The 14,086-nt window shown below is 46.6% G+C and overlaps 2 protein-coding genes across 2 annotated transcripts in view; both read right to left on the minus strand.

Moving 5' to 3' along the window:
- The window catches only part of LOC138841398 (zinc finger protein 84-like), a 130,379-nt gene extending 124,301 nt beyond the window's left edge, over positions 1–6,078 (minus strand). The window contains exons 1-2 of the mRNA XM_070042066.1: positions 6,070–6,078; positions 5,823–5,894 (exon numbers count right to left, since the gene is read on the minus strand). Of these exons, the coding sequence (XP_069898167.1) occupies positions 5,823–5,894; positions 6,070–6,078 (81 nt within the window). The remainder of the gene's footprint in view (positions 1–5,822; positions 5,895–6,069) is intronic.
- Positions 6,079–6,255: 177 nt separating this feature from the next.
- LOC138841399 (zinc finger protein 665-like) overlaps positions 6,256–14,086 on the minus strand; it is a 23,680-nt gene continuing 15,849 nt past the window's right edge. Inside the window, exons 6-8 of the mRNA XM_070042067.1 lie at positions 8,680–8,747; positions 6,432–6,627; positions 6,256–6,283 (exon numbers count right to left, since the gene is read on the minus strand). Coding sequence (XP_069898168.1) covers positions 6,256–6,283; positions 6,432–6,627; positions 8,680–8,747 — 292 coding nt within the window. The remainder of the gene's footprint in view (positions 6,284–6,431; positions 6,628–8,679; positions 8,748–14,086) is intronic.

Genomic DNA, 14,086 nt, shown 5'->3' on the forward strand with positions numbered 1-14,086 from the left:
TGTGTGTGTGGGGGGGGGGGGTTGGGCTGGATATCAGATTAAATGAATCTCTCCTGCATATAGGTCGCACCATTCCATAGGCAGGCTTGCCATATGAAATTAAAGTAGGGTGGGGGAGAGAATACTGCAGTGCAGGCAGGCATTCTCTTTCCCACTCTTACCCCTTCCCCTAACTCCCTGGCTACCATGAGTTGTTCTGCTTTGCCAAGATTGCCTCTGACATGAAGCAAAAGAAATCCTTTTTCCCTTAGGTTATTTCTGTCAAGTATTTTGTCGCAGCAACAATAAACTATATTACTAACACAAAACCCTATCTTTTCTACTTTTGTCTCTTACTTTTTTGCTAGTCTTGGGGCTTGAACTCAGAGCCTGAGCACTGTCCATGAGCCTCTTTGTGTTCAATGAAGGCTAGTGCTTTGGGGCTGGGAAGGTTGTTCAGTGGTACAGCACTTGCCTTGCATGCATGAGGCCCTGGGTTCGATTCCTCAGCACCACATAAGCAAAAAAGAAAAAAGCCAGAAGTGGCGCTGGGACCCAAGTGGTAGAGTGCTAGCCTTGAGCTGAAGAGCTGAGGGACAGCGCCCAGGCCCCAGGACCAGACCCCACACACACAAAAAAAGGCTAGTACTTTACCACTTGAGCCACAGTTCCACTTCCAGTGTTTTCTGAGTAGTTTGAGATAAAAATCTTGGCGGGCACGCGTGGCTCACGCCTGTAAATCTAGCTACTCAGGAGGCTGAGATCTGAGGATCAAGGTTCAAAGCCAGCCCAGGTAGGAAAGTCCTTGAGACTCTTATCTCCAATAAGCCACTAGAAAACCGGAAGTGGCGCTGTGGCTCAAGTGGTAAAGCGCTCAGCCTTGAGCTGAAGAGTGCAGGGACAGCGCCCAAGTCCAGAGTTCAAGCCCCATGACTGACAACAACAACAGCAACAAAATCTTAGACTTTCCTGTACTGGCTGGTTTGAACTATCATCTTTAGATGTTAGCCCCCTGAGTAACTAGGATTACTGGCTCCACCCACTGATACCTGGCCAACTTCCACCTCTACCTCTACCTCTTCCTCTTGGTTCTTCTTCCTCTACCCTCACCTCCCTCCTCCTTCCCACCATGATAAAAATGTACAGAATACCACTGAATGAGATACTCAGCCCAAGGTTGCCATCTTCACTCAAATGAACTATAAAGCTGACTTTAATGGGTGAACTTGGTAATAAATTATCCTAGTCTTACAGACCTGGCCACTGGAACACAGAACAAATGATTGGCCAGGGCCAAGATCATAAAACTTGAATCTTGGCCATACAAACATCTCAATCCAAATTCAATAGTGAACATGAGACTCGAACGCAGGCACTCTCCTCACCAGACAGGGCCATGTTCTTAATCACACCTGTGGGTGTTGATTCCTTGGTACAGGAATATGATGGGATGACAAAGGCCACACACAAATGGAGTATTATTTGAGGGTGAGCTTTGCTAAAAGATAAAAGTCCCAGCTCTGGCATTTACTAACTCATGACATCATAGACAAGTCATTTTAATTTTTTTGCCTCTGTTTCTACATCTGTAAAATGGAGATAATCCGAGCCCCTTCCCTCATAGAAGAGCAGGTCTCCAGCAAGGTGCAGGGGCTCCTGCCTGTAATCCTAACTACTCAGGAGGCTGAGATCAGAGGATTGAAGATAAAGGCTAATGAGCAGCAAAGTCTGTGAGACTCTCATCTCTAATTAATCAAGAGAAAACCAAAAGTAGTGCAGTGGGTCTAAGTGGTAGAGAACTAGCCTTAAGCAGAAGAACTCAGGGTCAGTGCCCAGCCTGATAACCAAAAACATCAAAAAAAAAAAAAAAAAAAAAAAGAGCAGGCCGGGAGCTGGTGGCTCATGCCTGTAATCCTAGCTACTCAGGAGGCTGAGATCTGAGGATCATGGTTCAAAGCCAGCCCGGGCAGGAAAGTTCATGAGACTCCAATAAACCACTAGAAAACCAGAAGTGGTGCTGTGGCTCAAGCGGGTAGAGCGCTCGCCTTGAGCTGAAGATCACAAGGACAGCACCCAAGCCCAGAGTTCAAGCCCCACGACTGACAAAAAAAAAAAAAAATGAGAGAGAGCAGGTTCCACTCATGAGTTTAAGATAGTATATTAAGTTCAAAGCCAGCCATGGCAGCTAAATCTGAGAGATTAATCTCCAATTAACCTGTAAAAAGCCAGAAGTATAAGTGTGGCTCAAGTAATAGACCACCAGTTCCAAGCAACCACCCACTGCCTTTGTTCCAACTTGGCACAGGCCCAGCACAAATGGTCCAACAACAGATATTTGGTGGTGAGAAACTGAATGAGTGAACTTTACACCTCCTGCCAACCCTTCTTGTCCAGCCCCTCTCTGGCTGCAATGTTAATTATTCTCTCATTGTGTGAAAATAAGTATAGCATAAAACATGCTATACAAACCAAGTAGAAGTATACACTTCAGTGGCTTTAAGTACAGTCACATTTCAAGCAACCTCACTGATACCAACTTCTAGAACTTTCTCAGTATCCCAAACTGAAATTGGGTACCTATTAATTAGCAGCACCCATCCATGCCTTTTCCCAGCCTCTGGAAGCCCACCATTCTACTTCCTGAGGTTGAGATGAGAGGATTGCAGTTCAAAGCCAGCCTGGGCAGGCAAGTCTGACACTCTTACCTCCAATTAACAAGAAAAAAAATCAAAAACATAAAACAGAAATAGAGATGGGGCTCATCTGGTAGAGCACCAATTGTGAGGGGAAAAAAAACAATAAAAAATATGAGGTGGGGCTGGGGATTTAGCTCTTGGAGAAGCCTGTCCTGATAAGTACAAGGTCCTGAGTTCCATCCCCACCTCTGACGTGATAATAACAATAACAACAACAAGTAGTACACAAACTATTTATGCCCAGAGGCAAGCTTTATGATAAAAGATAATCACTACCTCATCCTTCTTTACAAATATGAGCTGGGACCTGCTGGCTCATACCTGTAATCCTTGCTGCTGCTACTCAGGATGCTGGGGATCACAGTTCAAAGCCAGCCTGGGCACAAAACTCCATGAAATTCTATCTTCAGTAAATTACTCAGAAAAAGCTGGAAATAGAGCTGTGGCTCAGTGGTAGCCTTGAGAAAAAGACTCTCATGGATATTTCCCTAGTTCCTGAGTTCAACCCCAGCATCAACAACAACAAAATAGAATATGAGGTCCTGTGTTTAGGCAACTACACAAGCACGTACAGACACACAGACACAGACACACAGCATAGTGCCAGCCCCAACCTGACCAACTAAATCCAAGTCTCTGGGGCTGCCTCCAGGTGGTTTTTGCATTTTAGCCAGCTAAGCCAGGTGCTGGTGGCCCACATCTGTTATCCTAGCTATTCAGGAGAGGCCGAGATCTGAAAATCATGGGTCAAACCAGTCTGGGCAGGAAAGTTCATGAGACTCTTACCTCCAATGAGCCACCTAAAAACCTAGAATTAGAGCTGTAGCTCAAGTGGTAGAACTGAGCAAAAAAGCTAAGTTTATAGTACACAGGCCATGATTTCAAGCCACAGCTGGCACTATAAAGTACATAAAGACCCACCAGTTAGTAAGCAAAAGAGCACAACTGCATTCACTCCAACACCAGTCTCTCCATGGCTCATATAGGTGGAAAAGAGAGTGCATTTATTTGTGCCAGTGCTGGAGCTTGAAGTCTGGGTCTGTGTGCTCTCTCATAACCTTTTCTCTCTAGGCTGATGCTCTACCACTTTAGCCGCAGCTCACTTGCAAGGAAATGAAAGTTAAATTAAAAGGCTGTACATGCCCAATAATTAGATAGCCTTGGGCACAAGTCCAGGAAGGCCAATGGTAATCTAGCTCATGGTAGGGATCTTAAACAAGTTCAAGCCCCACAGAACCCTAGTTTCCTTATAGGTTTCTGGAATGAGAGTCCTACTAGCACCTAGAATTGCCAGCCATAGCACAGAGTAACTTTGTGTTTCAGTTTTGTTTTATTTTGGGGACTGGTCCTAGGGCTTAAACTCAGGGCCTGGATCCTGTCCCTGAGCTTCTGTGCTCCTATCACTTGAGCCATAGATCCATTTTGTGGCTTTTTGGTAGTTAATAGGAGAGCAAAGTTTCAGACTTTTCTGCCAAGGCTGTTTTTGAATCATGAGCTTAGTTCTCAGCCTCCTGAGTAGCTAGGATTACAGGCATGAGCTACTGGTGCCCAGCTAACTAACTATATTCCTTTATTAACTAGCACTCTGGTAATCCATAAGGCCAGGGCCCACTGAGAAACCTTGGAGCTAGGCTCATACCTAGGACCCATCACCCTGAAGTGGGGGTGAGCTTCTCTAGAGGCTCCTGAACCTCCCCTGCTGCCAGCTCCATTCCTCCAGAATAAGGCCAGACCTGCTAATCATCCCTGCTGAGGAGAGCTTAACCCTGCCTGCAGGCCCTGGGCTAGTGTTAGCAGCTCTGGTTACCAGCTTTCCTTCAGTTCCCATAGGAAGTTGGGAAAGAGGAGAGGTCTCAAAGAGAGATCCGGGCTAGGTTATCTGTGGCTCACCTCCTTTCCCCACTCCACTGCACATGCTACAGAGGCTCCCTCCATTCCCAGTTCCATTGTGGTTGTTAGGAAGCAACAGTTTCATTTAAGTCTTTGTCTTTCTGACTCTGACACATGTATGAAATGCAGAGGGTCCGGCATATGCAAAATACAGAAGACACACAACTCACACAATTCAAACACTGACAAGGGCAATTAACTGCTACAGGACATACTTCTAGCTGCCAAGTTAACCTCAAGGTATTAACTAGAGCATTTGCTAATCTCCACTGATTAGCCCTGTGGCAAAGAGCCCTCTGTACTCAACACACCAGAATGGCCAGAGATCAGCCAGAGACTGAGGAGAAAGGAAAAGCATCAACCTCAAAAATTCAGTGGTAGAGCGCTTGTCTTGCATGCATGAGGCCTTGGGTTCCATTCCTCAGCACCACATAAGCAAAAAGAAAAAAGCCGGAAGTGGTGCTGTGGCTCATGTGGTAGAGTGCTAGCCTTGAGCTGAAGAGCTGAGGGACAGCACCCAGGCCCAGAGTTCAGGCCCCACGACAGGACCCCCCCCCAACAAAAAAAAATTCAGCCTCTTTCTTTGAGTCCAGCCAACAGTCAGTCAAGTCAGATCCTGATACACAAATTACCCACTTCTTATGGGACCAGGAAAAATCCCATAAGCAAATCTGAAATGCCCCACTATAGGAAGCAATTTAAGTATCCATAGACTTGCTAGGAGATAAGGGAGTTGGAATGATGTGAGGGAGCAGTCAAAGCCAATGGTTCACACATGCCATCCTAGCTACTCAGAAGGCTGAAATATGAGAATCCTTGTTCTAAGCCAGTGAAATCTGTACGACTTATCTCCAATGAACCACCAAAAAGCCAGAAGTGGAGCTGTGTATCAGGTGGCAGAGCACGGGCCATGAGTGAAAAACACTAAAGGACAGCACCCAGGCCCTGAGTTCAAGTCCCTGGATCTGAACACACACACACACACACACACACACACAGAAAAATGAAAATTTAGCCTAATGCATGTACACAGGTACAGGTACATGATTAAGTTTCAAAAAGGCAATAACAAAAATGATCACAGTTTGAAATGCAAAAAATACCAAGTCCCATCAATTCAGAGGAGAGGAGGAAGGCATGTGGCATTCTACCCTCAAGGAATTGTGCTTTGGGACATTTTGGGAATCCCTCCACCAGGACACTTCCATACTCCTGGAGAGTTAAAAGTGGCAAGTTCCTCAGGAACCAGAAACTCACCTTTCGCCCTATCCAAGGCACCTGAAGCTCCAAGAGAATCTCTGCACTCACTCCCCAAGGAATCCACAGGATCTGAAAAAAAAATAGGAATGGGGAAAGCCAAATAGGGAGAGGGGAGCAGGGAGGCCCAGGGGCCCCTGTGCAAATGGTAAAATGAAAAAGGGACTGACCTGAGCAGAAACAACAGGATCAGGTGAAGTGGGGGGGGGATGAGGGAGGAGAGCAGAGATGAGGGAACCAGTCCTACAGAAGGCATGATACCCTGGGATACAGGGTTCTCTCCAGAAAGAGAACATTGGATGAGGTCAGGGGACGAGAGAGGGCAACAGAAAGGAGGACTGACTGTAAAGCATGGAAATTTGAAATAAGAGTCCCAGACTGGGGCACCAATGGCCCTGGGTTCTAATTCTGACTCAATTGAGTGGACACATTTTCACCCTTGGAGCCTCAATTTGCCCCATCTGGGGGAAAAAAGTGGGAAAAAGTGCAGACTTTTCCCATGCTACCTCTGAGGACTCCGACAGGAGGAGGAGCAAGAAGGGGCAGCAGAAAAGTATTTGGAGAAGGGGGGGCGCAGCATTCCATGCCATACCGGACCGAGGCACTCACCTGCCCGCAGCTAGAACCAGCACTTTTTCTGAACCCCCACGGGTGCCACCAAGCTGCCTCTCACGGTCCAAAGGCCACGGCCCCACATTGGGCAGGAAGACCAGGGCCACCAGTACCACCGCCTGAAAAAGCCCCTTCAGAGCCCGGCAGCCCTGCTCCGCACTAGCTGTGTTGTGAGCTATCCCTGAACCACATTCTGGAATATGAAATACTGGAGTCTTTATTACACAGTTAACAGGCTGCAGGCCGCCCGTTGTTACAAAGGCCCACAGCCCCCCAAATACACATAACCCAGCTAGCAAACATGCTAAAGAGGAAAGAAATAAAACCAATACCAACAAGGCAATTCAGCTTCCATGGAGATCTGAATTACCATGGCATGATGACCACAGATGAGACAGGACCCAGCACTCGACTAGGGAGACACCCGTGGCAAGACTTAAGCTGGTCCGGGCCTAAAAAGATCGGAGCACGGGCAGATCCACCGGAAATTCGCAGTCCCAGGCACTAGACTGACAGGTTCAATAACCTATCAGCCAAGTGCTCACCCCAGGGATCCGGACACGCCCACCACCTGGCCTAAAAAGATCCGAGCACGGGCAGATCCACCGGAAATTCCCAGTCCCAGGCATTGGACTGACAGGTTCAATAACCTATCAGCCAAGTGCCCACCTCCAGGGATCCGGGCACGCCTCTCATCTGGGAGGCTGGTTTTCCTCCCCCAGCATGAAGATTAGATGCCAGACTCTACAATCACCATGTGGCCAATGTGGACAGTCAGACCTTACCTTGTGTCCACGTGGTGGCAGCGGCAACAACTAACCAAACCCAAGACAGCAATGGCGCTGTCCCCACTCTGACTCTATAGCATTTCCACCACTGCCTGACTAGCAAGCTGGGCCATACCACTGAGTCACAGCTGCAGGGTAAGTTGGCACCGCCAATGCAAGTGTTGGGCACTGTGAAGCCACCACAGACCCATGATTCCCCATTCTACACTTGCTAGCAAATGCTTGTATCACTCGCCTTCACCTTCGCGTGGAGATTCAAGTCTATCTGGGTGCCAACTGTGGGTCCAACATTAGAGGTCCTGTTATACCGAAATTCGGGGACCCCCAGAAGACCACCAGAGACCACGATCAATGCAAGCAACAAAGAGCCGGTTTATTGCAAGCTCGAGCTTGGTCCAACGCGCACATGGTAACTGGTGACAGCTAAGAGGCCCTGAGCCTCAGGGCCGTTTTTATAGTATTGAACCAACAACTTTAAGGAACTTTTACATAAGAAATTACATGATTGGTTAACATTTACATTTAAAGCAAGCTAAACTGGGCAAATAATGATTGGTTGACCTTTACAGAAAAAATGTCCTTGGTCCATAGCTTGACCGAAAAAGGTTACGTCACACCCGGACCAACAGAATGCATGACATGCCTTGCCCCGGGCACTGAAGAATGGGTTGGTTCACAACTCTTAGTCCTAGGTGGGTGGGGGGCAACACCACTTGGGGGCTAACACCTGCCTTAAGCAAATGCCATCTATGGCTCCAAGAATTGTGCATGGCTTTCTGTCATAAATTCCTAGCATTGGGGCTAAAGTGGATCACGAGTCAAGTCGCAGAACTGAGATGGAGTGTTAAACAAAAATGGAGTTGCTTAGGTTTCTTAAAACATTATAATTCTTCCCTAGGGCTTTACTGCCTCAGCCTCCAGGAGGGCCGTTGCAGCTGTGGGGATAATTCTGAGGACTTTGCCCCCTTGGTCAGGGCTGTAAACCCTTTGAAGTCTTTTACTAAGCAACTCTAGGCTCCCAGGCTGACATTCCACTACTAAGTAACTAAAACCAGTCACAGTTAAAATCATATAAAAACCATACAATCATCCAGTACAAAGCAATTCATACAGAAGCAAAAATGGCTGTTAGGTGCTGTCATTATATATATATATATATATATATATATATATATATATATATATATATATATATATGATTTTTTGCGTTCTTCAGTCCCTCTTCTGAAGCTGCGACCGTGCATCCTGCTCCTCGGTAGCTCCCTCACCCACTGGGCAGTGAGAAAGAGGCGGAGTTGGGTTGTTGGGAGCTAATTGGTGCTCGCTGGGCATTGGTGCTCCTGGTGCATTTCGGTGCAGTTGGAGTGCACTCCAGTCTGATCCCTGCCTCCTCTGCTGCTGCTAATGGTCACTGGAATCGAGTTCCTTGGGCTTTGGAGATAATGCTGGAGTCGCACCTTTGCTCAGCCCCCGGGGTCTGGGGCTCCCCTGAAGGCTTGGGTCACCTTGGTTCCAGTGCACATTCCTGGGGATGACACACAAGAGTTAATGAAATGGGGGGGAAGTAGTAGCTCATGCCTGTATGCCTAGCTACTCGGGAGGCCGCGATCTGAGGATCAATCTCTGAAGCCAGTCTGGCAGGAAGTCCATGAAAGTGTTATTTCCAATAAAGACTCAGAAAAAGCCAAAAGCAGGGCAGGGCTGTGGCTCAAGTGGTAGAGCACTAGCCTTAAGCACAATGAGGGTCAGGAGCAGGACCCAGGCCCTGGGGTCAACCCACAGGGCTGGCCAATAAAAGTAATCAAACTTCTGCTGTCTTTTCTGCCCTTCCTCATCAGCCTAGGGCTGGCTTTGTGTGCTCTGCTCTGCCACAGTGCTGTTGCACCCAGAAAGCTTGCTCTTTCTCACCCGCACTGACCGACTCATTCTCCACTCGAAGTTGAATTTTTTTTTGCGCAAGGCTGATATTCTACTGTTGAGTCCCACTTCTACTTCTGACTTTTTGGTATAATTGGGTTAAGAGCCCCAGAGATTTTTCTGCCTAGCCTGGCTTCAAGCCTCCATCCTCAGTTCTCAGCCCACTGAGAAGCTAGTATTATAAATGTGACCCATGGGTACCCAGCAAATTTGACTTTTATTTATTTATTTTTAGTATTGTTTAACTATGGATGTGGAAACAAATTGTCGTTTTTTATATCTGGTTTATTTCACTTACAATATATAGATTCATTCATGTAGCATGGGTCTGAATGCCATTCCTTTTTAAGATTGAATAGTATTTCATTGGATGCATAGATCACATTTTGTTTATTCATCCATGGACATTTGGGTTGCTCCTACCTTTCCACTACTGTGAATGATGCGATGACTAATATTATAGTGCTTTTATATTGGGCACACTGCTGTAACAGAGTAGCCAGAGGAACGGCTAGAACCCCAGGTGAACTGTGGGGACTCACCAGTACTTTTCCTTCACATTAACAATCCACAAGAATCCTTACAGCCTGCAAGGTCCATATGATATGACCGATTTACACCTTTTGCTTTTCTCCTAGTTAGGCTGATCTTGCTGTTTTCCTAACTAAATAAATACCCAAAAAGTTAACAAATCAGGCAGGGCCTTTGCAAACTTCTAGAAATTTCTTCTCTAAACCTTTGTGTGGACCTGGATACTTGAAGGCTTCTGCTTATAACCCTAGCTACTCAGTAGGCTGAGATCTGAGGATACTTGTTAAAAGCCAGACTGGGCAGACAAAGCTGACAGACTCCTATCTCCAATAAACTAGCAAAACACCTCAAAGTGGAGGTTTGGCTCAAGTGGTAGAGGATCTGCCTTGCACGAAAAGCTAAGCAAGGGCATGAGACCTGGAGTTCAAGCCCCCTGGCATGCATACACACACACACACACACACACACACACACACACACACACACACACACACACACACACACACACAAAATAAACCTTTGTGTAGTTCTCTCCATTTTCTCAGGAACAGGAGCAGAAGTTCTACCTCAGCAACCCCTCCCTTGCCTGCTGACCTAAAATATTCATTTTCTCACTAGTTCTTTGATTTCTCCACAGAGCAGGTCTCAGTTTGGGCCTCCCTCGAGAGGATGTGAGCTCCTAGGTCACAATCTATTCTATACCATCCTTATCTCTAGCAGCACCTGCTACTGTTTATTGAGAATAAACTAGAGCTCTTTCTGTACAGAAGAATTTGCAGAAAAGGTCCCCCTCTTCCCTGAGCCAAGCAGCCTAAGTAAAGCTGAGACCTGAAGATTTTAGCTCATATACTTCTCCACCTTGGGAAAGTAAACTGAGGACCTTCCCCAGCTAGGTACATTGTAGCTATTTTATTCAGTAATTACTGCTTGAAGGCAGTATAGCAGTCAAAGTCATAAAAGGAAGGAAATTATTTAGTCTCTCTCCCCTTCACCTCTCTTCAACTAGCTTCCTAGAGTACTCTGAAGGAAATTGGAGTTGAGGTGTGTTTTGTTTTCCTTTTATCTTCCCAGAGTCACTTTTTAATCAAAGTTGCAAACCAGGCCAGGCTTCCCCACAATACTTTAAGAACCCAGATTTAATCTCATGCCCTTTCATCACTTTTTTTTTTTTTTTTGGTTCTGGTCATGGGGCCTGAACTCTGGGCCTGGGCGCTCTCCCTCAGCTCTTCAGCTCAAGGCTAGCGCTCTACCACTTGAAGCACAGCGCCACTTCCGGCTTTTTTCTTTTTGCTTATGTGGTGCTGAGGAATCGAACCCAGGGCCTCATGCATGCAAGGCAAGCACTCTACCACTGAGCCACCTTCCCAGCCCCTTTCATCACTTTTGTAATATAGGATGCACCAAACAAGGGATTTTTATCCTCCTCCCAGAGACAAGACTACATTCAGTGGAAAAACAGACCTGATCATTGACTGAAAGTAAATGAGAACTGATACTTTCAGACTGAGCCCTCTTTTTGGGGCAGCCATGGGCATTAAATGAGATAATATATAGTAAACGGTTGCCTGGCTGTGGTGGCTCACATATGTAATCCTATCTACTCAGGAAGCTGAAGTCTGAGGACTGGGGCTTGAACTCAGGGCCTGGGCCCTGTCCTTGAGCTTAAGGCTAGTGCTCTACCACTTGAGCCACAGCTTTTTTGAGTAGTGTATTGAAGATAAAAGTCTCATGGACTTTAGTGCCTGGGCTGGCTTTGAAACAGGATCCTCAAATCTCAGCCTCCTGAGTAGTTAGTATAACAGGTGTGAGCCACCAGCACTTGACTCACAATGACCCCTTTAAAGCCCTCTCACCTGCACTGTTGATCTTGCTATGGTTGCTTCACATATTTGTTTATTTACTTGGTTGTCACTGTGCTTCCTCAAATAGATGATTGGTTGTGACTTGGGTCAGCACCTTGTCAGCTTCTAGACTATTGTATTTGATGAATGGTAAGTCTCTCCTCCCACTGTCCCCTTGCTACTTCTCTCTTTATTATTTTTGTGTGGTCCTGTGCCTTGAACTCAAGGTTTGGGTCCTGTCCTTGAGGTTTTATTGCTTATGCTAGCACTCAACCCCTTGAACCACAGCCTCCCCATTCAGTTTTCTTGGTGGGTAACTGGAGATAAGAGTCTCAGACAAGCCTATCCTGGTGGCTCCCACCTGTAATCCTAGCTACTCAGGAGGCAGAGATCTGAGAATCTGGGTTTAAAAGCCAGTAAAGGCAGGAAAGTTCAGGAGATTCTTATCTCCAGTCAATCACAGAAAGAGCCAGATGTGGCTATTTGGCTCAAGTGATAGAGCACAATCCTTAGGCAAAAGTTTAGGGACAGTGCCCACGCCTAGAGTTTAAGGCCCAAGACTGGCAAAAAATAAAAAGGAAAGCAAGCAAGCAAGAAAGAAACTCATAGACAGGCTGGGAAGGTGGCTCAGTGGTAGAGCGCTTGCCTTGCATGCCTGAGGCCCTGGGTTCGATTCCCCAGCACCACATAAGCAAAAAGAAAAAAAAAAGCCGGAAGTGGCACTGTGGCTCAACTGGTAGAGTGCTAGCCTTGAGCTGAAGAGCTGAGGGACAGCGCCCAGGCCCAGAGTTCAGGCCCCACGACTGGACCCAAAAAAAAAAAAAAAAAAAGAAACTCATAGACATTTCTGCCCAGATTTGCTTCGAATAGTGATCCTCAGATCTCTGCCCCACAAGTAGCTAGGATTACGAGCATGAGCCACCAACATCCACGTCTCTTTTTATTTAAGTATTTATTTTAACAAACTGTGGTCTGTGTCTTCAACCTTCCTGGTGGGATACAAAATTTCCTACCAGGTGTCCTTACTTTGGCTTTTTTAGGGATCTTCAGTGTTGATGCTATTTATTCTGGGACCTCAAGCTGATGAAGCCAAAGCCTTAGCCAAGGGTTTTGAAAAAAGAATAGATTCACCTGGAAGTGCTGGTTTATCGGTCAGTATTTAAAACACATTTTATTGTGTGTGTATGTATGTGTGTGTGTGTTTGTGTGTGTGTGTGTGTGTGTGTGTGTGTGTGTGTGCGCGCGCGCGCGCGCATGCATGTGCGAGTACTCTGATACTAGGGCTTGCTCTCTTGCTTAGCTTTTCTGCTCAAGTCTGGTATTTACCACTTAAGCCACACTTCCATTTCTGACTTTTTTGGTTCGGGTTGTGGGGCCTGAACTCGGCCTGGGCGCTGTCCCTCAGCTCTTCAGCTCAAGGCTAGCACTCTACTGCTTGAGCCACAGCACCACTTCCGGCTTTTTTCTTTTTGCTTATGTGGTGCTGAGAAATCGAACCCAGGGCCTCAGGCATGCAAGGCAAGCGCTTTACCACTAAGCCATCTTCTCAGCCCCCATTTCTGACTTTTTAAAACTTAATTGTCGGTAAGAATCTCACAAGCTTTTTTGCCCAGGCTGACTACAAACCAAGGTCTTTAGATCTCAGCCTCTTTAAGTTGCTTGAATGGCAGGCAGGAACCAGTGCCTGGCTTGTTCTTAATATTCTTTTTTATTTTTTTTGTCTGTCGTGGGTCTTGAACTCTGGGCCTGGTACTGTCCTTGCACTCTTCAGCTCAAGGCGAGTGCTCTACCGCGTGAGCCACAGAGCCACTTCTATGTTTTTAATATTCTTTAACAAACTCCTGATTCAAAGACTGGGTCTCCATTTTCCCATCTCATCATCACAAACCTTTAATCCCCATTCATTCTCTTCTCTATGAAGAAAGGATGATGATAATGGTGTGATTTCCAGGCTGGCACCAGACAGATCGGCTTAGCTGAAAGCAAAGCCCAAAAATCATAAGTCTGAGACTTCTGGCAAAGATCCAGGAGAAAGGAGAAGGGATTGGAATGCAAGGGTTTAAGGACAATGTCTGTGAACTATGGAGGAAATGAAGGCTCAGAAGACAGAGGTGACCTCTCACAGTCCCAGTGGTGGCAGTGGGGTACAGGAGGAGCCTAGTGCCTTGCACCCCAGGACTTGGCATGTCTGCAGTGAGTGGGCATTCATCTAACTCCTTAGAGGTCTCCAAGAGGGCAGTGGCATTATCAGAAGCCCCAAGATCACTCATACTGTGGCAGATGTAAGAGGTAGCAGGCTCAGATTCCATACTGTCTATTCCTGGCTTATTTCCTTATGTTTGCCCTACTCATCATAATAGCATTGCAGTAGATTCCTAGGACCAGAGACTGAGTGATTCATTCAAAATAGGAGGGAGTGACAATCAACACCAATGATAGCAAGGGAGTGAAAAGCCAGGGCAGGAAGCTAGGGAGGTTGGCGGGACTGAAAAATGGACAAGAAGAGAGCTGTAGCCAGGTGCTCGTTACTCACACCTGTAATTCTCACTACTCAGGAGGCTGAGATCAGAGAATG

This window comes from Dipodomys merriami, unplaced genomic scaffold, assembly GCF_024711535.1.
Source record: "Dipodomys merriami isolate MVZ:Mamm:240054 unplaced genomic scaffold, mDipMer1.0.p SCAF_319, whole genome shotgun sequence".
Lineage (NCBI taxonomy): Eukaryota > Metazoa > Chordata > Mammalia > Rodentia > Heteromyidae > Dipodomys > Dipodomys merriami.